The following is a 25,731-nucleotide window of genomic DNA, read 5'->3' on the forward strand; positions in this document are numbered from 1 at the left end:
TTAATCATCTGAGATCATCCTCTCTATTCACTGTCCAAGGAGGTATGAGGCATTAAAGAGATATTTATAGGGGCAGGACCAAGTAGAGCATAGATAACCTAACAAAAGATGAGCCACATTAGGGACACCTAGAAAGATTAGAAGCCACTCTTATCTGAAATTGCACACAGCAAGTCTTGCATCAGTTCTCACAGCTCCTGCAAGAGACCACTATCTTAAATCTACTGACAGCACAAAGAGCAGAGGCCAAACAATCCAAGCCTGTCACTTACAACAGCAGTAAATTCATCTGGCTGCTACTCCAGTGGCAATTGGTGTGGTCTACAGTCAGCAGCAGCTTTGAACATACATCAAGAAATGTAGCCAGGGCAGCTTTACCTACCTCATGGTGACAAAAGATGTCAAAACCTTTGGGAGGGGGTTTATACAGAGAATACAGGCATACAGGGAAGAAAGTCATCATGGTACAACATAGTTTGACTATATCCAGTCTTCACTGTCCTTACTGTCACTGGAAAAGGCTCCCCATAGAAGTGGTCAAGTCACCAAGCTCAGAGTACAAGGAGCATCTGGACAACATTTGTAAGTCATATGATTTCATTTTAGGTAGTCTTGAGAGGAGCAGGGAGTTGGACTTAATGATCCTTAAGGGTTTTTCCCAACTTGAGATACTCTGTGATTCTGTGACTAGGGTTCCAAGGTCCACTGAAGATGGCAGCCCAAAACAGGGACTCATAACTCTCTCCTGCACCCAAATATTGTGCAGAATATATGTATTCTTAGTTTAGTCTCACTTTTCTCAATCATTGCTCATCGAGTTCATTGGCAGAGCTAAGATAAGGGAACAATTTTATGTGGAGCAAACAGGATACAATCAACCTGGGGGGATCTCCCAAGGTAGAAAATTCCAGGGTTTCAAGTATCAAGTGCTGAGATTAACGAAGTGAAAAGCCAAAATGTCCCTACCTAATACAGTACAGAGACAAAAGGTTCCCAGAATTAGGTGTTGCAGAGTCACAAAACAAACACTTCTTCCCTCTTTAAGTTGCAAATTTGCCCACAGCTGTAAATTGACTTTGAAAAACTTTGATAAAGGACTTCCTGGCCTACACTGAGCTCCTCCTCATCTTTGCTCACCCAACCCATTTCTGCTCCAGTGAAGAAAAGGATACAATCAGTTACTCGGCCTCCCTGGATGTGTCCATGTTGAGAGAAGTGCAGCTGGATGAATTTGCCAAAGCGGCTGGAGTTGTTGTTATAAACGGTCTTGGCATTTCCAAAGGCCTCCAGGATGGGGCTGTAGAAACAAGGTAATTAAGATATAATTAGTGATAGGATACCATTTAAACAAAGCATGTGCCCAGTCTTTTGACATTTGCATACTGTGATCTGCCATGAGAGATTTATTTGTTAGAGCACCAGCCTGGACAAGCAGGAAGAGCTCAAGGGAAAGGAAGGATGGCAAAAGCAATTTAACACACTGCTAGATAAATTTTAAACCTTTGGGATTGCGTTTAATTAAATCAGTCCCCAAATGGCATGGGCAGCTGGTGCTCACACGGTCAAGGGCATTCCCCACCAGTGTGGCTTCAGGAAATGAAAGGTGGCAAGACCCAACCAGGTTGTGTCCTCAACACAGCACATCCCATGAATGCAACTGCATTTCTTCAAGGATTTTCAGAAGCATCAGACATAATATGGCAAACACTCTGTACCTTTAAACCACATACTTCTATATTCATTCTACCTCTTTTCCTTCTGCCTTTGATAAACCATCTCTTAAAATTACAGGCAAACATCTTCAAACTAACAACAATTTGTTTCATACTTAAATTTGATACTGGAACACACAAGCCCTTGTTACCTAAATCTTGCTTAGGCTGATATAAGACACATCGTTTCCAAGTAGAGGGACTATACACACACTGTAGATTTTAAAATTACATTCTAAGAGTGACATAATCCACTTCAGGTAAAAAAAAAAGGTGCAAAAAACTCTATCACCAAATGTCAGACCAGCCATAAATTGAATAACTTTGTCTGCAGGCTTCAGGAAAAAAAAAGTTAAAATGCTTGGTACTTGCTTCACAGAACAGTACATGGGAAAAGCCTAAACCGCTCAAACTGACACACTGAATCCAGGATTAAAATATTCATTTCTGCAATTAAGCCAATTCTAAAAATAATCTGAAGGGCTGACAAGCAAGGAATTACAGAGATGCCACAAGAACAGCCTGTATGTTTTCATGTCTAATTTTAAAACATACATAGCTTTAAACAAAAATTATTGCTGTTATTACCCTGAGAAATATTGGCTTTTAAACACCTCCACAGATCTACTGTACAGTCCCACTGGGGCAGATATCAGATTATTCAAAAGTTAGTAAATACATCTTTGAAAATAACCACAACTAGAGACACTCTGGAGCTTGCAGAAAGCTTAGCTAAGGGAGAGCTGTGGTTAAGGAAACACTCAATCTTCAGGAAAATACAGGCAGTATTTTCCTAACATCTCTTGAAACAATTGCTTTTAAGTAACAAGGATAGAAATGAAAATTCCTCTAACACACAACCATAGAAATGCCAGTTAGAGAAATCTGGGTGCATAGATGAGGAAAGTTCCTTGCCCTGAAGAATTTGAACTCCAACACCTACATCTCTGAAACAAGTATGTAAATAAGGACATGGCACAGAAATACCCACTGTGATTCATGAATCAACAAAATTAACAGGGACAGCCAGAAAAAGGGAAGACAGGGTAATGTTATATTATATGACCATGACAGATGCAGTGAGAGTGCAGGAGCCAGCTAATCAATCTTTGTGGCTCTAAATCATTCTAAATAATATATGAAAAGCACAAGGGAATACATTTTTTAGTTCAGTTTGGCAATGGGCTCACACATATGAATGCAAAGTCTTTCAGGCTCAGGGGGGAAATAAGCAGGAGGGTGTCTGAGCAGCAAAAGGCAGAGGGTGGGGTGAGCTTGTTCAGCCAGGCAAGGGGGCAGGGGCCTGGACCAAGCAAATGGCCAGCAGCACATCACAGCTGGCACCTGGGGCAGGAGTGAACTCACAGTGAGGCAGAGCAGCACATCAGGAAAGTGGTGCTGGCTGCTTGCTGGATGTGGGCAGGATACACTCCAGCATTCAAAATAGTGGGAACCAGTTTCAGCAGCACTGCACCATGTCCAGCTTCAGGATTCAGATGCACAGTTGAAGACAAAAAGATGTGTAGACTTGGCGGGGTGCATAGCAGGAAAGGTGGCTATGCTATCAGCAGTGGCACCCAACATGGAGAAGGGAGCTTCAGAGTGAAGCAAGCAAGAAAAAAAAGCTGAAAGTTAGCAGAATTTTTAATGAACTGATGGATATTTTCAAGAAGGAAGAGACAAAATCAACGGTGCCAATGGAGTTTTGAGAGCCTGATTTGTAAGAAATACACCAAGTACAAATGCTCCAACAAGAGCATATTATAGAAAGCTAATGAGTACTTTGTTTGCAATGCTGCCAGAAACTGAGAAAGAATTCAGTATTGTTCCTTGGTATGTGCTGGGAAAGGATGAAAATCCACCATTGGAGAACCTGAGGAGGGCCACTGTCAGAGCAAGTGCAGCTGAACTCCAAACACATGAGATAGAAGTGGCATAGAAGTGGCAGCAGCTCCTGGGTCAGGGTTTCATCTTCTTGTCTTCGGAGAAAAGGTGACAAATCAGATTCTCTTGCACTCATATTGCAATAGTTCATGTAGCATAGAGATGTACATGGAACAGGTTGTAATCTCTTACTTCAGTCCAGCTCACAGCTGCGGCATCTTGCAGACTCAGGAATCACCCACCCATCATCATAAGCTCTCTGGATCACTGTCAAGTTATCACTTAACTGCTAAGACTGCTTGAGCCTTCTAAGCTGCTTGCCTTAAAGCAGATTTTGCAGATCTTGAGTCATGACTGTATTGCTCTTCAGAGCTTTTTCCAATTTGCCTCCATGCCTGCTAAGATCTGCACACCTGCAAAGAATAAATCATCCAACAACAGTCTCTGGAACACCAGGTCCAAGGGCAGCAGCCCTTCTGCTCAAGGCTGCTCTGCTTATAAGGACCTAAAGCACACAGTGCTCTCACAGCTGCCTCCTCTGGAGGTTTCTGCAACTATCTGGAACTAATCTGCAGCCTCAACCTTGACAGTACCAAACTGCAGAAGCCCCAGCAAGGTCCTTCAGTCACAGGCAAGACAGTCTTGTGCTTGGAAATTTTAATGTAATTTATTAAATATGATTCAAAGGACAAAACCAGTAAGACAGCTGTTTATTTCCTGCCTCTTCCCCAGGCTTACCTGAAGTCAAACACCTACTGTCCTCCATTTCTTAGCCTCAGCTTTCTTTTTTACCTCAGGTTACACCCACTCCCTCAAAAACTCCCCCAGCATGGCAGCACAAGAGCCTGTGGTCACGCTCAGGAATTCTCTCCCTCACTCTTTGGTTCCTCATTTTCTCTGCTGCTTTTTGCCTCTTACTGGTTTTCCTCAGCCACACTTTCCTTCTTCAGGTTTTTGGGACACTTTTTCCCTTCACTCCCTATTCCAGCCTAGGTCACCTGTGGGCCATGGTCCCTCATGGGTTTCCCTGCCCTGGCATGGGTTATGGTTCCTCAGGGGTGTCAGGACCTCTTCTGGCATGAAGTATTTTCCCTGGAGTGTGTCTCCATTCCATCATTGCTGTCAGCTTCTCTCTCAAACACATTTGATTCAAGCACCACGTGCTTCCCTGCCTGCCTGATGCCTGATCACAGTTTAGATGGTTCTCCACGAAATCACTTGCCAGGACAGCAGGAGAGCTGCCAGGTGGCCCATGGGACTCCTGAGGGTAAGACATACCAGAAGCGTGAAACACAGGGAGGCTGGGGGAGAGCAGGGGCTCAGGGAGGAAACCAGGAGTAAGGCAGAGAGTCACTGGGAGGACTACAGTCCTACCTACAGTTGAGAGCTAGAGCATTAATTCTCCAGCTGCCACGCACATCCCACATTGCTGTTGGGAAGAAGCCTAATCCGTCCATGGACAGCTGGGAGAGCAGCCAGGGTGAGGCATCTCCACAAGACCACAACCTTCACAGTTCCCTGATGTGACACCATCCAGCTCTGTGATCCTCTCTACCCAGGTCTGGCTCCATTCATGGCCTGGCTGCCCAGAAGGTAGGGTCCCCCAAAGGTAGGGTCCCCCAAAGGCAGGCAGACTCAGCTCTCCAGATGCCCACAGGGGTGACTGTACCTGCTTTCCAGGATGGCTTCTTCCACGTGAGTGCTCTTCTCAGACACAGGAGCCCCGAGGGAGGTCTGGCTCATAGCTGACAGGAATTTCAGGAGCAACTTGGTGCTCTCAGTCTTTCCAGCTCCACTTTCTCCACTGTTAAGAAAAAACATACATTTCATTCACAAATGCAGGACAGACAGAGCTGATGACCATCCTACCCGCAGCACAGAAGTGATCTCCAGGAATAAACATGTGACATCTCTACTGTGACAAGCAGGGATCAGGCAAAGGCAAGGAGGATGGTGTGGGTATTCAGGCAGATGTCAATGCAAATGGAACAGCAGGAGCAAGGCGTGTGATGCAGCCATGGAGTAGCCGTTTCTCCATTTCTGACCTTATCAGAACACACTGGCTGTCATGACGCTTCCACAAGCAGCAGTAGCACTCGTTAGCGGTGGCGAAGATATGGGGAGGCAGCTCACCCAGCCGGTGCTGTCTGTACAGCTCTATGGCATCCACACTGTACAGACCAGGGATGGGTTTGTAGGGATTTACTGATGCCAAGATGGAACCAATGTTTGTCTACGGGGAAAAAACAAAACACAGAAAGGAAATGAAGCAAGCTCCTGTTAAAACAAACAAACAAACAAACAAACAAAAAAAAACAAAAAAAAAAAAACAAAAAAACCCCACAACAAAGCCAGATCCTGAAATAAGTCATGGTGAAGAAGAAAGCCTAAATAAGGACACTGGGCTTCAGCAGAGAGCTCCACAGTGTGGCAAAGAATGTCAAACCCCAGAAAAGGAGCTGTACAGCTGGGTATGGATGGGGCAGTCTGAATTTTGCTGCTTTACCATATAACATTTTTATGCTGTTGTCTTTGTTAAATTAAGCTTACACAATTTAAAAACATGAAGCCATCTTCATACCCAGCTACTCTGCACTGTGCTTGAAACTTAATAGCAGAGCCAGGACTGAAAGAGTGTCAGGAGATACCTTCAAATACCTGCAGTCCTAAGCAAAGTGGGCTTGGCAGGGTTCAAGAACCTCCAGAATTCAACACAAACACACACACACAGTTTGCACACATGTGCAAAGAACCACTAAAGCATATAATTTTTCTTTTGCTGAAAAAAATGCACTTTGGTGCAGCTTAAATCATTTGGTAAACCAAATCAAAATTGACAGCTGAAGATGAAGCTCCGTATTTCAAGTCAAAACATTTCTATGTTTTCTAAACATTTTATTTTGAAAATATTTATTTTGAAAATCTCACAGACCAAAAAAAAAAAGAGGTAGCAAGATTTAAAATAAAATACCCAGAGCACAATATTGAATTTGAAATGTATCGTTTTGTGCAGTCAAGAGGAAATTAATTTTGCTTTTTGGGGCATGACTTCCGGTTCAGCCAACCAGCTCAAATCCAGTTATTCTCAGAGCTGCAGTTCAGAGCAATGGTGCTACCTCTCTCCTAAGGATGGCTTTGTAATATGGTCAAAATCCATGCTGCTGGTGTAGTAGCTTCCCTCAAAGGGACATCTTGGACTCCTCTACTCAAGGAATCAGTAGACATGACCCAGTAAACACTTAGATTGCTGCAGGAGCAGGGACAATATCTAGCATTATTTCCAAACCATGAACTAACTACAAGTCACCCAACAGATATAAAAGCATTTGAATATATCTACTGGAGAAGCTGTAAATTAAACACCTGGTGACAATGAAAACTCATCAGGCCAAATTAAATCTGACGCTATAGCAATGCCAAGATCTGAAACCAGAAGCCAGACTAGTAAAATGCTGTAGTCATCAAAATATTTAAAACTCATTTATTAAAGGAGCAGTAAGAGATCATCAGGGGGTGGGGGGAAATCACCTAGGCCAAATTACATTATCAGTATAAACTGATATATCATGGATCAAGTCCTGAGGACCCTCTGACAGGGACCTTTGTGGGCAGAAATATAATTAATTGGTAATGAAAGCAATAAGCAAGCAGATGATCTCTGGCCGGAGAGGTGGAAAGAGAGAGAAGAAAGCATTAAGTGAGAAAACATGAACTGGGGAAAAAAGCATTGTACAAGCAGCTGAGCAACAGGCACTGTCCAGAGACTACAAGACAGAAATGTCCATTCTAACTCTTCTCCCAGACCTTCACAGCATCTTTTCTTCTCAGATGTTTCAGTCTGCATTTTTCATTGTAGTTTCACTAGAAACAGAGCTCCTTTCCAGAGAACTTCTGGAAAGCCCCTTCCAGAACTTCTTCCAGTACAGTCATCTCTTTCAAAGGCATTCCCAGGAAACTTTTCCACCACCCAGTTGCAGTCTCCTCATCACATTCATTCTCTCACAGACAATTTCTATCCATAATTTTTAATAGCAGTAAAACCATGTACATACCAGCTCTCTATCAGCAAAGTAATTACCCCCAAAGAATTCTCCAGAGCAGGACAAGCCACACGTGGCAAGACAACTTCTCAGGACAATAGATACTACTTGGATGGTTATGCACGGCTTTGCTAAGGACAGCACAACATGTGGCAGTACAGCCCCTGGCTCATTTCTACATCACTCTCATTATGTTTGGTCTACTTTTATTAAGGAATACAGGAATTTTAAGAATGAAGAGGGAAGATGCAGGCTGTTGCTGTGCTCATATAATTTCCTTCAACAGTTGGGCAGAGCTTGAACAGTATTTATCTGGAAAACAAAAGGTACTGTTGAGCAATACTTGTCAGTATTGCTGCAGTAAATTCATTGTGGGTGCCAGACCAGTCAAGATATATTGCTACCTACACTCCCTGATCAGAAAAAAATCCCTTTAGGAGCTCATGGTGCGGCTAATAATTCTATGCTGAGGGGTTCTTCCCAGTGCTGAGCATGTAACAGAGGTCAGGCCCCTTCATATATCTCCAAAAATTTCCGACCTGAGGCGCACATCTGAGATTCATGCACTATGCAAAGGCAAAAAATGAGGTGCAGAAGTGTTAAAACACCTTTATGCATGGATGGAGAAGGCACAGAACTAATACTGAATAAGAGAAGGAATGGCACATCAAAGGTAGCTGAAAGGCTTAAGGAGATATGACTGCTATGACACTGCTGGTGTAGTGGCATTTCTGGTACAAGGCACAGGCTGAAAAGGAAAAGAATCTTGCATCATATTTTAAGGTGTGAGGAAGAAGAAATATAGAAGGAATACACCCAAATGTGTCAAAAGCTGAATAGACACATAGGACATGTCAAACACAGGACAAGAAGAGCAAGGATAGGGACCACCAAAACAGTGTGTGCACATGGGTACTGTCACAGGGTCATAAGCTATGTTGACAGACAAAGGTGTCTACAGCAAAAAGAAAGAACAAAACAGAGAATTTACAGTCTCCTCTGCATCCAGTGCAGGAGGTGGTTCAGAAACAGGGTCACTTTATGGATATTTTACTGGAATACAGGTGCATATGGTTTGGTTGCCTTGATAACAGTTGCTATGCAACACAGACATATTTACATTTTTTCTGTCATATTCTGAAAACTCTGTGTGCACATAGCATGGACAAGTAAGGTAAGAGTAAAGCAAGGTAAGACAGTCTTTGTTATCTATCTTCCTTGTTCTCTCCAAGTCTCAGCAGAGCACTGCCACCCCAGCAGTTTAGGGATGTCTTGTCCCAGGTGTGCTTTTCTCTCAAGTCCCTTTCCTAACACTTGTCTCCTTCCTGAGAGGTAAATCAGGAGATGCTATGAGTATTCATCTGCGCAAAGAGAGCAGAGCAATAAAAAAAGGTAATAAAAAGAAATATATATATATATAAAGACGTAACTGCATGCAAAAGCAGAGGAGTTAGGCAACAGGTTTGCATTCCTAGTTTTCTTAGGCAGTATCTTTGTCTGGATCAGGACAGATACTCAGCAACAATGTACACTTGCACTTTCCAGTCTGCTTGGCCTTATAAAGCACGGCACAGCCATAATGTGGAACCTGGGGAATGTGAATGACAGCTCATCAAACATGGATCTCCATGGAGGATACAGAGCTGCACAATTACGCCAAAGCTCAGAGGTGAACATTCATGTTTTGAAATTTCCTCCATAGAGGCAAAGAGGCCCCTCTGATAAGGGTAGGATCTCACAGGGACAATGAAGCTGGCAAGGCAGAAAAACCTCTCCAATTCCTATCATCAAGATACAAGGATGACATCAGTACTTTACATGCAAAGTGGCATCCCTGAAGCTAAACAAAAATTACAAAGCCAAAAGGGATGAGCACTTACATAGATGTTACCCTGTTGGTAGCGCTGGTAAAGGTTCAGCAGGATGGCAGCTTCATGCAGATCTCCCAGCATGGACATGTCTTCTACCCCATCAGCGCTGGTCTGGTGCATGGGTAAGACCTTTTCTCTGGAAAGGGTGGCCTTGGGGTACTGGAACACCTGGAAGAATGGGGAGAAGGACAAATTAGCTCATGACACCTGGACACATGGTCTGATTTCCTACCAGAAATGTGCACCTTTATACTTTGGCATTGGAAAAGGAAATTAATAAGACACAGAACTGCTCCCTACTTTTATAGTCACCCTTCAGTTCCTGTTCCTATTTATTTGAGCCCTCTGGCCAGAAACCATACAACATACTCTCTTCTTTTGCTAAACAGTCAATCTCTCATTTTCACTACTGATGGAGACAAATCAACAAAAGGTTACTTAATTTCCCCTTAACAGGAACAGGGCATCAGCCTCCAGCTGCTAGGCTAGACAGGTATTACATACTGCACTCATGACTGTGAATAATGATGGCAGCTGCTCCCAAGAGACCAGGAACAGTCTTTCACAAAAAACACAGGTGAGATCATGTCTCTGACCTTGGGGAAGTAGAGGAAAAGTTAATTCACATTCCAAAGTTTGGCACTGCACTCTCCAAAGAAGCAGCCAGAGAGCATCTGGAAGAGTTTGTCATCTCATGTGCAAAGGAAAGCAAAGCACTTGAGGAGCCAAATAAAGTAGTGACATTCTCTCTGTGTGATGACACGTATGTGTATGATACAGCTTTCAAAATATTTGTACAGTGACACCTATTAACTTCTATCACTGCTCTAGGAAGTACTCATCTCTCTGTGCAGTCGTACTCATCTCGCCTCAACCGCTACATCCTTCTTCCTGCCAGAGCTTTCTTCTCCTCAATAATCCACTCTTCAGTTATCAGATCATCTTCACCCTCTTTCAACACAGCTGAGATTATGTGACTGTTCCCCCTCCACCACATGCACATCCCAGCCTTCCTTTCCTCCTCCTCAAGCACGACGCTGGCATTTCACAAAGTTATTTAAGTTGCTTCCCACTCTTGAATTCAGCCATGTGCCGTCTCCCACCCAGCATCCAAAGCTGTGCTAGATGGTAAGACCCAAAGAGAGACAGATGGGAGACTTCATATAGGCATCCTGGAGAAGGAAACTGGTCCACAGTAACCCCTCCAAAGAATCTTGTGCTTTTCCTTCTCTCCTTTCTCCCTTCTCTAGGGGATCTGGTCTCTACCTCATTTTCATCCCTGTTTGTCAGCCCTCCTGGGTACCAGCAAGAAACTGATGGGCTCCATAGAGAACAAGCTATGATCTGTAGCATTGATCTAGCTGGTTTCTCCTGCCCACCTTCTTGGAGTGCTCAGGCTGCCGTCACTGCTGGGAGAGGCCATCCCTGCAGCTGCAGGCTGCAGACAGAATGAGGTCACCCAGCCCCCTCCAGCAAGCCACCCCTGTGAGTCCCTTGTAGGGTGCTCACAGCTGCAGCACACTGCAGGTGCTCACTCCTTCAGGCTCTGAGCCTGCACCCCTCCAGAGCAGGGCAGCAATAACCCAGCACAACATCCCTTACAAGATCACTGGGATGCACAAGCACAAGAGCAGCTGGGGAGAAGAACCTGGCTCAGCCCCTCAGGTGTGTTCACCCCATTTCTGACCAGTCATGCCTGTGTGGCAAGGAATACTCTGTCTCTTCCACTGGCAGACTCCTTCACAGCCCACTTCTTTCACCAGCCTGGCAGCTTTCAAAAATACAGAGTTCATGTTCATGATCAGTGTAAAACAAAGCCCAGTCCAGCAAAAAGGCTCTCTCCAGACCTCTCCACACCAGTTCTGCTCCTGGGTGTCAGAGAGGTCTGACTGCCAGCAGTAGGACCCCCACTCTGCAAGCATGACCCTAAATAAAGAAAAACACCTTTTTCTTCTTCAGAGCAGAGACCTCAGGCACTGTCACAAGAGAGCTGAGGGAGCAGAAAGGGAGAATGGGACAACCAGATTCAGGAGGGAGTACAAGCTGCAGACACACAACATGAACTGGGCTGTCAGGAAACAAAATCAGTACAGCACTTTCAAACCAGGAGGCAGCAAATGACCCTGGCTCTCTCTTGTCTGCTGACTTACACAGAGTTTGGAAAAGGACAAGTAAAACACAGTATGACGTGGTCTTTCCTTGTATCTGCCTGGTACTTACTCATTTACTACTGTTCTGTCAGCACTTGCAGCCATTTGGGCCAGAAGAGAAACATTAAGAAAACATTTAGACAAAAAGCTGAGTGGACAAGTGTACTAAAAGAAAGATATCAAGCAGCTGGCAGCACCTGTGCCCAGAGGCTGCTGTGCATGAAAGTGATGGGTCAGAGCTCATTTCCTTGGTCCTGTAAACAACATGGGAGAAAATGGAACCCTGAAGAGGAACAGGGGTCCCAAATACACAAGTAAATTATTAGTAAGGCTTAGATAGTCACCTGTAATAACTGTCTTGAGCCTCTTGATAACTTGATGTTATCCAGTCATCCCCCTCTAAAAAAAGTCTGCTCCAATATCCATAAAGAGTTAAACAGGTGCTCTGGCAGGACAGCAACAAAGGTGGATTTGTAGTATTGGCCCTGGTGCCCTCATGACAGAAACACTACAGAGGTGAAATTTACCCCCTGGAGGAGCAGCATGATGCCACATTGACATCCCAGCCAAGTTGTCACCTGTCTGTCCCTGAAGCTGTGGAGGTTCATCTGATGCACATCACTGCATGCCCAGGCAGCTCACCTTCCCTCAGGCAGAGGCTGGGGCCTCCAGCCCCATTGAGGTTTGGGAGGTGATGGCTCTGTGCCTCTGGAAGGCACCTGTGACATGTGGGAGAATTTTCAGGTCTTCCCTGGCACTGGATGAAAGCTGACTTTTAATTTGTTCTCTGCCCTCCAGGGAAGAGGGTGGCTTTTCCAGTCTGTTTCACCAACAGGCTGCAAGGATCATCCATGTTCCTGGACACAGACACATGTCCCAAGACTGTCAAAGTGACTTTCTTCAAGGAGCTCAGAGGTCTGAGACACAAACAGGATGATGCTCCACCCTCAAAGTTCCAATAAGGAAGCTTTTGTTACCCCACTGCTCACTCCTGGATGCTTCTAGCAATCTGCCAGGAGAGCAATTTGAAAGATCCTCCCCCATCATCCTGTTCCAGGAAGGGTATGCCAGGCTGATATTCATCACACTGACCTGAATATGATAGCTTATTTTTTCTGAAGCAAGTAAGAACTCAGGCAAATTCATCTCTCAGCAAAGTTGCCCCTGGAATATCCCTTTTTTAACAAGCTAATATATGAACCACTAAGTTACAGGTATTAATAAGCAGACTTTTATTTTTGGGAATAATCAGCTTTCAGTCTAACATGCACCTTACAGCCGAAGATTTCTACTTTCTCACCAGTGACACACTAAATTTGCCTCAGATTTAGCCCAAAGTGAGAATAAAATTACCATGACTCTCTCCAAGGCTGTGCATTGGTCAGGAATAAAGCAAAATCTGGCCATCAAACAAGCCAAGATGAGGCTTGCCAGTGCTGCTCACCAGGCTCAGCAAGGGAGAAATTATTCCTTTTCAAACTCAATTCCATCCATTAGTGCCATCCTGAGCACATAAGCAAAGCTCCCACCTGGCATCCAAGTTATATTTATCCATAAAGCATTTGGCTGTTTTGTCTGGAGCATGGTTTCCAATCTTGTGTTTCATAAGCAAAGCTCCTCCTTTCCTCCCAGGAAGTCACATTTCTGATGGATTTCTTGCTTGAGGTGTTTTTAAGGAAGTGAAAACAAATGACAAAAGCTTTGAAGCATGACTGGACTTCTTACCTCAGAGCTGCAAAAGCTGCAGGGATGCTGGGCCACAGCAAATATGAGGACACTAGATTTGGGGGTCCTAAAAATCAGAGGGATCAACTGCCCCAAGGTGAAGACACCACTTTTCACCTGGGCTAGGACTGCCAGTTCCTCCTCCAAGTAAAAAGCAATGAATGTGGCAGGTGAGGGAAGCACACAGCTCTCGTGGGTGGCACTGAATAAAGGAAGCCCTTTAATGATCACCATGTGCTTTAACTACATAAGCCATAAAGCACATGCTCCTCCAGCCCAGTGGCTTCTTGTTTCATGGAAGAAAAAAAAAAAAAAAAACAAAAACCAAACTCAGCTTTTTTTTTTTTCACACCTGTAAGCCACCCAGCATTATCCTGAGCAAAATTTCCAGGATACAGGGCACAGGCTGGAGGTGGGTGCACCCACACAGGCAGCTCTAAAGAGGGATTTCCTGTGTCCTTTCAGAGGTGCCAGGTGGGTTTGAAAGTTTTTACAAGGCCCCAGCAGCATGTCAGAAGAGACAGAACTGGGAAAGTCACAGAAGTACTCACCATTTTTTCTCCCTCTGGAGGCTGTTGCATTACCCGTGATCCCTTAAAATGTGTTAGTTATATCCAGCACTCCCAAAACAAGTCAACTTCCCAAGAACGCATTTGAGAGACTACAGTAACCAAATTAGAAATGTGTTTGCTAGGGAAATTTTCATCTCTAAGAAACAATTCAGACTCTTTATAAAAGAATGATGACTTCAAATCTAGACTGAAAAATACAGTACTATCACTGACTCCACAAAACAGAGTCCTAAATCCCCCTTCCCTCTTCTTCCTCCTTTGTTTGCCAGGTAAAAGGCTGAAGAAAACCTATCCCTTTTTCTGTAACAAAGCAGCCACCTGCAGGGCCCTTTCACCAGAACAGCTGAGCAGCTCTAATTGCTCACTGCTGGAGGGCACAGTCCTGTGAATTTCCCCAGCCTCCTCCCAGCCCAGGCACCAGTCTGACTCACCAAGAACCTCTGTGAAGGCTGTGGATAATTTTCCCAGGGTCAGCCAGGCGAGCTGACTCACTGAGGACTTGGATGATCCCCAGAGGTCCCTTCCTACCAATATTATTCCATGAGTACTGCCGTAGATGCAGCAGGGAACCACAGGAGCACAGGGCTGGAAATCAGTCAGGAAAGAAGCTTGTTCTTACCACTGCTGAAGAGCTCTGCTCTCACGGGAGCCTGACTGCCTTGCTGAGCTGTCTTGTGCACCTCTGCTGCCTTTACACACTGAGCAGCATAGGGAGCCCACTGCCAGGTGCCCCTGTCCCAAAGGGCTGACAGCAGAACTGCTGAAGTGGCTGGTGGTGAGCACAAGCACCCCTAGAGTGGCACAGCTTGCACATCTTGGCAGGAAGGGCTGCTTGGCTGGTGGAGCTGCCTCCTTCCAGGAGCATTTAGCCAATATGATGATTTTGCTAGGTTGTTAATACAACTCCTTCAAAGATGGCACAAGGGAAACCAGGAAAAGTGAGGTAGGCAGAGAAATGAAGAGAACAAGAACAATCTTCTCTTTATAACATTTGTTAGATCTTTGGCATAGTTTGTAACAGAGACAGGTCACTTTTCAGAGAGAATTGCAGCATTTCCACTGATAAATTTCAACATGATGGTCATGCAAAACCAAGAAGTCCATCCTACAGCTTGGCATAGGCTACAACCTCATGCAAGCTTCACTTACCATTCCATAATCTGAGGTGAAGAGAACATTTCCATTGGCAGACAAGCCAACAGTGCATGGCTGCAGCTGGTCCTCCTCCCGCAGCCATACTCTGGCACCCTGCAAAAAACAGGAGACATCTCATTAGAAAGAACTGGTGCCTCTGAGATCTGTACACAGGGTGCAAACACCCAAGGAAAGCTGGGGGAAGCTGCAGTATTCAGAGGCTACTTCCAAGCTACAGCCGCTGAAAATATTTAAGTAAGTCCTACTTACATTTTCAGAGAAACTGATTTTGTTTTTTCTTAATGTAACATGAGCGGAAGAAAAAGCAGTTTTAATGAGCTTCATGCGGAAACTAAAGTAATGAAACACCAAGTTTTATAGAAACTGTCACGGAAAGATATCAACGCACAGAATAGTTGGTTTGACTGTCTAAATATTTTAAAACTTGGAATTGCTGGTCATTAAAAGTCATGCTATAGTAATAATAGAAAATACAAATAAAGCATGTTTACAATGTCATACACCCACGCATCATTTTAAGTCAAAATGCTTCCAGAAATCACCAGCAAACAGCTAAGAGGATTTCACAGAGCTTTGTTTGCAAACTCTGGCAAGAGTTTCCTTTGGTAAATGACATGACCTGAGTGTCTCTCTGATGTATGTATACACTGATGTATACATGATGGTCCTGATGTCTGAGGTATGTATGCACTGGTGTTTATATATGTTTATATATGTGATGTTTCACATAGATTGCAACATCTTAAACGGCTCCGTGTGTCTCAAGACAAGTCTCAGCACAAACCCAGATTTCTGGTAACACACATGCAGGGATCTGCAGGACAGGTGGATCTCACAGCTTGCCTACCAAAATAGCAGGGAAAATGAGTTTGCTGGATTGGCCTCTTCTGCCTCGTCTGCCTGTGGGACCTGGTACCAGGGAAAGAGCAGGAGCATGAAGGCAGATTCAGGGCAAGCATGACCTGCAGTTACAGAGCTAGGCATGAAGTCACACCACATTTCAGTTACTGCAAACTAATCACTTCCATGTCTTCCCATTGAAATCACATAAACTCTGCTTAGATAAATATTGACAAAAATCCAAAGTGCTCAACTGTTGAGTAACATTAGGGCCATTCTGCCTTTCATCGATTCATAGACTGACCTTCTTCCTAATTTTGTTTATGCCCCTAAATTATTGATCATGAGCTTTAAGCCCTTCCTACCCTCTTAATCCCACCAGCACCATTAGCTCTTTGCTTGTTGGCTTAATATGTTTGAAGAAATTGAATAGTGTTTCTATATTACATTACACAAAATGTGAAACACTAATTCTATTTTAAATGATTTGGTTTTGGTTTAGGTAGGTTTTTTTAAACTACTTAAGTCACCCTAAACTCTTTAGTACCCTGGACTTTCCTTACTGTAGGAAATACATCTACAGGCCAACCTTCTGTCCTCCCAATACAAGAACTGGGTTTAATGACATTTAAAAGGTGTACATAAAAGGTGCTTTACTGCTGTGCTCTGGTCTAGGATTTCCATATCAAGCAGATTAATCTCCCCTCACCAAGAGAATGAAAAGCACCATTGCATCTGATCAGCACCTAAACCCATGATCTTTGCAGACCATCCTCATGGCCAGTGAACAATAGTGATAGAAAAAAAATGAAATCTTACGTTACAGATTTGAGATCCCAGAGAGCTGGTATGAACAATATATCACACACAGATTGTGAGGAGCTATACAGAGGATTTGTTACATCCTCTTAGGTTTTCCAAAACTCTGGATGCTTGAAAAAAAAGTGTCCTGAGGCATATGGCAAGACATTGCTGTTGTGAAATCATCAATTTCCCAGATCACATTCTGAGTACTGTTCATAAACATGAACAGCAACATTTGTTTAAGGATCTTTTTGTTACTTTCACCAGGCTCCTACTACCACCATGGTAGAAAGCAAAGAGTCAGAAAACAGGAAGGTTGTGTCTCCAAACAGTGGGATGAAAGAAAGCCTTTTATAAGACACTTAGTGTAAACATCCCTAACAGTGCATTTCAATGCCTTCAGACACCAGTAACCCAGGATGGCAGAGATGAGAGCCTGAGGCAAGTACAGTTTAATCAGAAGACAAGTCTGCACCCTGCCATGCACACCGTGCCCCAGTGCCTCGGCGGGCACACCCTGCGTATGGGAGTGTGCCACAATCACAGCAGCCTACACCGTCTGTCCCTGAAGACCAGAGGGGACACAGACTTTCCACCCCCTGAAGAAACTAACTTGGAGCCACAGGCAGCTGATAATCTGTCACAGAAGAGACAATCCACAGGCATGAAGACTGTTATTTAATAGATACCACTTAGAAGGGAAAAGGGGGGAGACAGGCAATGGGATTGCTCAGATATCTTTAACACACAGAAATTATCTAAATTTCACACTGATTCAGACCCCTTTCCCAGCAGAAGTCCACATGCAAAAGTATTAACAGACACTTCTCCAAGGAGACACAGTTCTTTTGTACAACTACACCAACTTATGGCAGGTCCTTCTTTGTGCTGCTAAGGAAGAGAAAGCAACATGTTGGAACTCCCAGGCACTATGGTATTTCAGCTGCCCAGAATGACTTCAGTTTACTGTGAGGTTGTAGCTGTTTGTACAACAGCAATTGCCTCTGAACAGCAGAATAGCTGCACCTAGTTATGCTGTTTCCAAAAGGAATATTGTGCTGAGACAGCCAGAAAAGGAACCACAGAGCAAATAATTATTGTAACTTCTGCCCAGCATACCCATAGCCCCATTTCCTGAAAGGCAGAGTTTGTTTTAGTGCATCTCCTTCCACCAGCCCTTTTTTCCAAACATGAAATTCCCCAAGGAGCCTTGACTAAATACATGAGCAGATGGAGACACCAAAGAGACTGCCCTCACTTTACTCCCCTCTCCCTCAATGCCACACATCTCATTGATCAGTTGAAAGGATTAAATTGAGCAGAAAGCTTCCAAAAAGTGTCAGGCCGCAAGGCTGAACTTCCATAGCAGAAGCAAGGTCAGTAGGACCAAGCACTGCCCATCAGCAATGTGCCAGCTCTGAGGAGCCCCAGCTCCAACAAGGCACCAGATGATGGAGAAACCCCTGCTCTTCCAGGACAAGAGTAAAAACCCTTCAGCTTTCATTCTACGATACAGAAGGTCCACCCTCACACACAGACAAAACAGTTCAACAAAATGAAGCAAACAAGCAATCACCAATTTGAAGAGAACACCTTAAAAGACAGAGGAGGAACAGCAGTGATGATTTTGTGTAACCACTTTCCATCAATTAAAGCTGGTTAAATACTGATCATACAGTTAACTCAAGCCCCTTATATAATGAGCTCATCCCCTCCCAATTATTCTTTTCCTAGGAGTTTATTCGGCTGGTCTATTGCTTTGGTTTTAAAGGGAACAACAGCAGGAACTGAAAGGAAGAATAAAATAGTAATGTACCAGTCCCTATATCAAGGGCAGGTCACTCAGATGTTAAACAAACTCTGAGACCAACATCCTCATTCCTATGGCCTCAGTAACAATCTGTCCATGAACTTGCCTTGCCACAAAGTGCACAGCAAAGCACAATCCTGAAAAGTGATCCTGTACCATGGGGTTGTAATTTAGAAAATAAAGTTGCTTGCACACAGAGAGCAGTGTTTCATCAGTACTGGTCACACCATCATACCTTCCACTGTGACAGTAAACTCTAAGATGTCATTTCTCAGTTCAAATAACATGTGGCACTTTGGGATCCTAGACTCAGAAATAAATAACATTTCCTGCTATTCAGGATATCAAAAAATCAATTGAAGCCACGGATTTCTTTGGCCTTCTATGTTTTTTTAAATTTTGTTTTGTTGGTTTTTTTTTCAGAGTGACTGAAACTGAAAGTTCTCCCTTGCATTCACATGCCTGTATCTCATCTCAGGAGATGGAGTATGGTGTTTCAGCAGGGAAAGAATTAAGTGAGATCTTGTGTGCTGTACCCAGGGAATGGACAGACAGGCAGCACACAGCCCTTACTGCAGCAGCAAGGCATCATTAGAGTGTGTGGCCAGCAGTTTAACAAACCCTCCTCATCAGTTATCCAGCTGTTGAAGCCAGCAAGGTAAGCTCCAGAGGACAAGACATAAAACTCTGCACCTGCAGGTGCCTTGGCCTCTCCAGGGCCTCCCAGCCCAGCAGGACACACATTCAGGGACTAACATAAGAAAGCACTCCACAACTGTATCACTCTTCAGAAGCAAGTCTTCATATTCTGTTCTCCTTACTTGTGTGTTCTGGACTACCCCCGAATCTCCACGTTTTCCTAGGATGTCCTATGTCTTCTGGAAACTGCTTCTTCCCAGGCTCAAGCAAGAATGAGCTGCCCCAGCTGAACTTCAGGACACAGCAGTGCAGCCTCTCTCAGAGTGCACTCAGACTTCCCATTGCTCCTTGTGCACAAACCTACACAACTGCCAGGAGTAACGTGCTCAGGAGGGGCTAAACCAGGATGGCTTGCATCAGTTCTCCAGGGGTTATTCAGAGAGGAAAAGTGTCTTTGCTTGGAAGACACCTTTCAGCGTGTGAAAGGAACACACAATTGTCTGCTTTTTCCAGTATTTTGTGATTGAACTTGGCTGTCTCAGCCTCCATCTGCCTACAAACACAATACTACAAGAGGCTCTTGCAGTGCCTTCCCTCGATTTAGGTAATTATACCAAATCAGCCCTTCTGCAAGGGGCGGGCACGTCTCAAAAATGCAGACCCCTGCACTGAGAATCTGAAGCAAAAACCTCTGTGGGTGCTACAAGTTTTCAACCACAAGTACTATATGAGTAAGTTACCTTTGTCCTCCTAACACACTGAGGCTGTTCAGTGGGTATTGGGCATCCAAGCTTTGCGTTTCTCCTGGCGATGGATCCATATGCTCCTAGGCTTAGAAAAGGCTCTCCTAGCAGCACTGTGCTGAGCCAGCTGTTTTCCCAGCCTCAGTGGGCTTTGTGGTTGCAAACCACGAGGCAGAGACTGGGCGAGAAAGGCCCTTGCAATTCAGACAAAGCCGGAATCAGGTTTCAATAAATGCACTTTTCAAGAGATTGATCTGGATGATCATGAATAAGTGATAGGGCAAATATAAAGAGCTGTAGCTAATGGATGTAAGACTGGTGGGGAGGGGGAGTCCCTGGCACCCTAGACCCATATGGTAAGGAATGCAACCTTGCTGATTTTCTGATAGCAGGCTGAAATGAAACCATGGGTTGTATCTGATCAACAAAACCAGGACCAGATGCTGGAAGGGAGGGGCAGCCCAGGAGGTCACAGGTAAGAGACAGAAGCAACAGCTTAGTTGGCAGCAGCCAACATGGGGTAGCTGGGAAGAGGGACAATACCTGCAACAGCACTAGGGACAACAGAAACAAAAGTCTACTTCTTTTAAGGCAGGAGGAAGACACATTGTAGAGCAAAAAAGGACTGGATTGTGCCTGTCTGGTCCCACAATTCCCACACAGCAGCTCACTGAGTTCAGGCAGGCCCTGCAAGCCAGCAGGGCTCAGAGCTGGGTACAAACTGCAGCCATGGGTCCTGCTGCTCCAGAGTTGCAGTCTAGGCTGAGCCTATGACTCATGCTAGTTCTGCCAATTAGCAGCCCCAGTCCTCACTAATTAAAGAGCAGAGCCCTCAGTCTGCCAGCAGCTTTACAGAATAGCAGTATTAGGAAAAGGTTTGTGCATTTTAAATAATCTAAGAGCAGTTTGTCACTTCTGGTCACTGATGTATGTGCACTGCTTCCCACTCCCCTTTCGCCTCCCCCTCCCATCTGTTCTGTTCCTGTCTCCTCCCCCACTTTGGCTGCTGCACAGCTTCTCACCCTCCAGAACATCTCCAACTTCAAATATCTCCCAGGAAAAGCCTGGTCCATGGAGGTAATTCTTAATCTTCTCAAAGAAGCACCTACACATGAACCACCGGTCATGGGAATGGAGGGAATGCGCTCCCTTGTGTTTTTCACATACTTCAGAGCTGCCCTTTGCAATGAGCACAAGGTGCACAGAAAGGCAGCTGTGAACCCTTCCAGACTTCACTGTACACTCTCTCCAAGCTCAGTTTAAGATGAGCTGGCCCCTGCAATACCACCATGGGCAGTGGAACCACTCTCCTTCTCAGGTAAAGTAATAGTCCTGCAGAGTTTGCAACCATCTGAGAAATTCTCACCAGTCTTGAAAATGCATACTGAATTTCATTATGTTCATAAAAGTAAACACCACTTCCATGCCTTCTTTACAAGCTCTTCCCAGCCTAAAACTTTAATTAGGAACTGAATTAAAACGACTTGTTCCCTAAGCACATTAGTCACATGGGTATCTACAGATGTGTGTTCCCTGTCACATCACAGCAACACTGGATTTCCTACATCTCTTCTGTAGCCCGGGAAGAAAGGAGGTAACATGGCATGTGCTAAAGCCCAGCCTGGCCATAGCACAACTTTCCCTGACCAGCCTGCAGCTCCAAACTGGGCAAGTAAAAGGTATTCCTACCCGGCTCTCAGCTTGGGCAGTGCTTCTCAAAAGACCCTCTCCCTCTTGCCACCAAATGTATACTGAGGTGGCTTCATTGCACTTCCCTCCCTCTCTTGAATTCAGCCAAGGGCATCAAGGGTGAGGCTGGGCTGATGGACAGTTGAGGTCTTGGAGGTCCATGGAATAGAGCTCAGGGCCTCAGGAAGCCACAAGGATACAGTGGTCTGTCACTGAGCAGCCACAGTGCCATATGCTTTGTAAAAATCTCAGACAAGAGCCCTGAAACAGTATTTCTTCTGCAATGTTTATTACGCATAATTTGGGATTACGTCATATACCTTTTTGCATCTTGCCACATCCTTGACTACAGTAATTCCCTGTCTTATGGAGTTCCACCATCTACTCACACATTATACAGAAACACACACTTTTAAACCAGTCTCATCAATGTGAAGCTGAAAATCCCTTTTTGTGCAGTCAGAGGTAGAGGCACAGAGGAATTCAGTCCACCTTCTCTGTCTCATCCATTATTTTCTGCTCTTTTGCCATGTCTCCCCCTATTTGTCATTTCACTAATAAAGTAATCTCGGGTTTTTTAACTCTTCATGTGAAACATTTTCCTGGTGTTTGCCTGTCCTCTATGTCCTTCCTTCAAATACCACACAGAAAGCAAGTGGAGTGCCTTTGAGCTGGGATGCACTGTCAGTCAATCTGAAATAAGACTGGAAGTAGGGAAAGAATTTGGGAGACAAGAAAGACAGAAGAGTCTGTGTTTCACTATTTTCTAAAATCCCTAGTTAAAAAGGCATGTCCAACTGCTAGAAGTGGATGGCAGCACCATGAATTATCACGGAATCACAGAATATGCTGAGTTGGAAGGGACCCGCAAAGATTATCGAGTCCAACTCCTAACCCTGTACAGGACCAGACCTATGACCCCAAGAGTCATGCCATGTGCTCAAGAATATTGTCCAAACACTTCCTGAACTCTGGCAGGCTTAGTGCCATGATGATTGAGACATACAGAAGTTTTTAACAAATATCCCTGGAAAGCACCCATCTTGCATCACATTGTGATGTTGAAGTGCTTTCAGTAAATGGAAAGGATATAAAACATTTTACAAATCAACAGGTCCAAGAGTTCCCAGAGATCTGCCCAGTAAAGTTTCTCAACAGCTGATATTAATTTTTTTATAAGTCTGGTAATGCTGAGGAAATTCCAAGAGACTGAAAGAGTCAGAATCTAAATGGGAGTCAAAGCAGGATTATCCCTAATAACCATGGGTTGCTTAGTATGAGAACCCCAGGGAAAATACGGAGGTTTTGCTCTCAGCTGTTGCATCTTAAAGATACTCTGGTCCAGTGCCAATTAACATGTAGAAAGAAGTCTAGTCACAAAGGCTTCTTCTCCCTTAGCATCCAAGCATACGAGGTAAATAGGACCATGATTGACTCTCATGGCATTGCCCATGTAGAACACAGTATTTCAGTAAAAGTCAGCTCTTGAGAAGCAAACGGCAGCAAAGGGATCTCAAAACTGTTGCTCTGAATGGGGAAAATCATTACTAATTGAGGGAGTTTCCAACAAATATCAGCAGTGACAGGGTCAGCGCTATTTTGAATTCCCATCAAGGACCTAAAATCTAAAGTAGTACTGACAGTACTAGCAGATGCCAACATCTGGTTGATAAGTAAGTACCTACAAGGATGTGACCATCAGAGCAGTGTGGATTCCACAACCCCCTGTTAGAACAAAACAGGATTAAAGTACAGCCAAACAAAGTTCATCATCAGAAGAGAAGGAATGCAAGGAGTACTTCAAACAGAAGAATGTCTTCTGGAAAGTCACAGGCCCAAAGATGATTGCAAATTGCTGAGCAGAAACTCCCAGGACATTCGGCTGCAACAAGATCTGATGCATGTCTGAGATGTACAAACAGAAGTAAGGAAGTTTACTGCTTACTTATGCTTTGAGGTGTGAGAAAGAAGCCTTCCAGAGACAACATAAAAGGCTTAGCCATTTTTGCTATTCAGAAAGATCCCTTGTAGTGCAAAAGTAGTTGTGAAGATGTTAATGTCATTATGTAGATTTGCCAGAGCTAGGGGTTACCTATCTAGCCCAGACAGTGATAGTGGGGGGATTAGAGCAGCATGTGGCCCAGCATGGGCTGCAAACCTCATCTCTGCCCCTGCATCCTCAACTGACTCGACCCTGCTGACAGGACACAGCAGCCAGAAGCACTGAGACCCCCCCCTCTGCTACCTGCTGGCTCCCCTTTGCCAGCAACCAAGAGGCAATCCAGTGCCAGAAAATATTTTTTTGCAGAGAAGCTATTTGGGACAAAGCAACTCTCATGAAGCAGAAGAAAAGTAGGACCTGAAAATGGATGGATCTGCCAGACTCTTTAGGAATGAAGCAGGATTTATTTTAAAACAAGGTTGGGTTGTGTAACCACTTGAAGAAACTGCAAAAAGCAGGGGATCCTCCAGAAATAAGAAGCCCTTCTAGAAAGTGTGATTCAGCCAAATCTTCATCATTGGCTCAAGACACAAGTAACAGGAATAAACAGCACTAATACACCCCCCTCATCCTAACCCTAATTTCTCCCTTCTCATCAAATTCACTGATAGTTGATCTATGAGAGGCCCCACCACCAGTTCAGTTGCTGTGATAATTATTGCACTTGTATGACACGACCTCTCAGTCCCCTGGGCACTGTGCCAAGTGATGCATATAGGCCCTCCATAGGTGTTTTTCCTGAGACTTGACTCTACAGCACTGCTGAACTGTGGGTGATCTCAGAAATGAGAAAAATGAGGAGGCAGAACTGCAGAGTTTAGGGTAACTGAAGGATAACCAGGAAATCCAGGCTCTCACAAGTTTCAGTCTTAATGATCACATTCAGATAGTTCACATATTCTCCTTAAAGCAAAACGGGAAAAAGAAATTGCAAAACATTTGTGATCATTATGTTAAATGTCAGTGTGGCAAGAAGCGAAACCAGAGCAGAACAAGGTGGTTTTGAGGCCACAATGGGGCAGCTACAGGCTGGCCCAGGGCAACCTGGCTTCCCTTCATGTGGGGGCTCTCATTGAGAGCCTGTGCCAGCCTACCCTCTTGCTGCTGATGGGATCTGACAAGGTCGCAGCTCATGCAGCCTGGCTCCAGATGAATGCCCTAAGGAGGGAGCTAGCAGGACTCCCTCTCTTCCGCCAGACACTTCTTCATGTCACCTTTGGTACAAGAGCTTTCTTCCTTGCAATTGCTGCTCCAAAACAGGGCAGTCTAACCCTTTTGCCCTATATCTGCCTCTTCATCACTCTGAATTGTTTAGGGGAGACACAGCTTGGATGGAGGATTCAGTGTGCAGGAACATCCATACTACACTAGCTGCATGGATAACTTCAAGGACAGTGGTACTTGTCTTTAGCTCCACTGCACAGGCTAAACAGAGAAGGATTGCTCTGTTTGTTTGCTATTGGCACAGAGCATTACATATACAAGATGGATGTAACAGTCAGCATTTGTGTCTTTTCTTAATCCCTACAGGTCCTTTTTCTCAGATGTCACAATATTCTCATTAGACTGAGAGGAGGTTGTCAGGGGAAGCTGGCAAATCACATGTTCTTGAGAGCTGGAGAGAGGCTTGGCCACAATACTCCTTCAAAGAGCAATCTCACTGCTAAAGAAGATGATGTTCTAGGTACCTTTTCTTTCCAAGATGGCATTTTCCTAAGACAATGCTTGTTAACACATGGGCATTCAGCTTACTGTTATCTGTAAAGACAGCACATCACTCATGGTCAGCATCATCCACGTCAGCTGAACCATTTCCCTCATCTCAGACAAGAGTCTCTGGACAGATTCTCCCGGACATCTGGCCATGTTTCTCTCTCACAGGAACTCCTCCTTCTCCCAACTGCAGGGAGCATGGGAAGGGCAAACCAAGCTATTGAGAAACCTAATCCAGCCATGTACAAGCCCTTCCCACCCAGCAGAACCTGGGCTCCCTGGGGACATGGGTCTCTGGATGATGCATCCAAGCAGCTTCAACAGAGAGCCCAAAGCTGGTGAGAATTATATGTGCAACCAAAAATCAGACCAGTCCTGTACC

The 25,731-nt window shown here is 44.6% G+C and overlaps 1 protein-coding gene across 1 annotated transcript in view; it reads right to left on the reverse strand.

The window, feature by feature from the left end:
* Positions 1-25,731, reverse strand: part of LOC134047084 (unconventional myosin-X-like) — an 84,225-nt gene that overhangs the window by 58,412 nt on the left and 82 nt on the right. Inside the window, exons 2-8 of the mRNA XM_062498010.1 lie at positions 25,325-25,394; positions 19,943-20,072; positions 15,104-15,202; positions 9,517-9,675; positions 5,642-5,829; positions 5,266-5,400; positions 1,173-1,297 (exon numbers count right to left, since the gene is read on the reverse strand). Coding sequence (XP_062353994.1) covers positions 1,173-1,297; positions 5,266-5,400; positions 5,642-5,829; positions 9,517-9,675; positions 15,104-15,202; positions 19,943-20,072; positions 25,325-25,394 — 906 coding nt within the window. The remainder of the gene's footprint in view (positions 1-1,172; positions 1,298-5,265; positions 5,401-5,641; positions 5,830-9,516; positions 9,676-15,103; positions 15,203-19,942; positions 20,073-25,324; positions 25,395-25,731) is intronic.

This window comes from Cinclus cinclus, chromosome 9 (assembly GCF_963662255.1).
Source record: "Cinclus cinclus chromosome 9, bCinCin1.1, whole genome shotgun sequence".
NCBI lineage: Eukaryota > Metazoa > Chordata > Aves > Passeriformes > Cinclidae > Cinclus > Cinclus cinclus.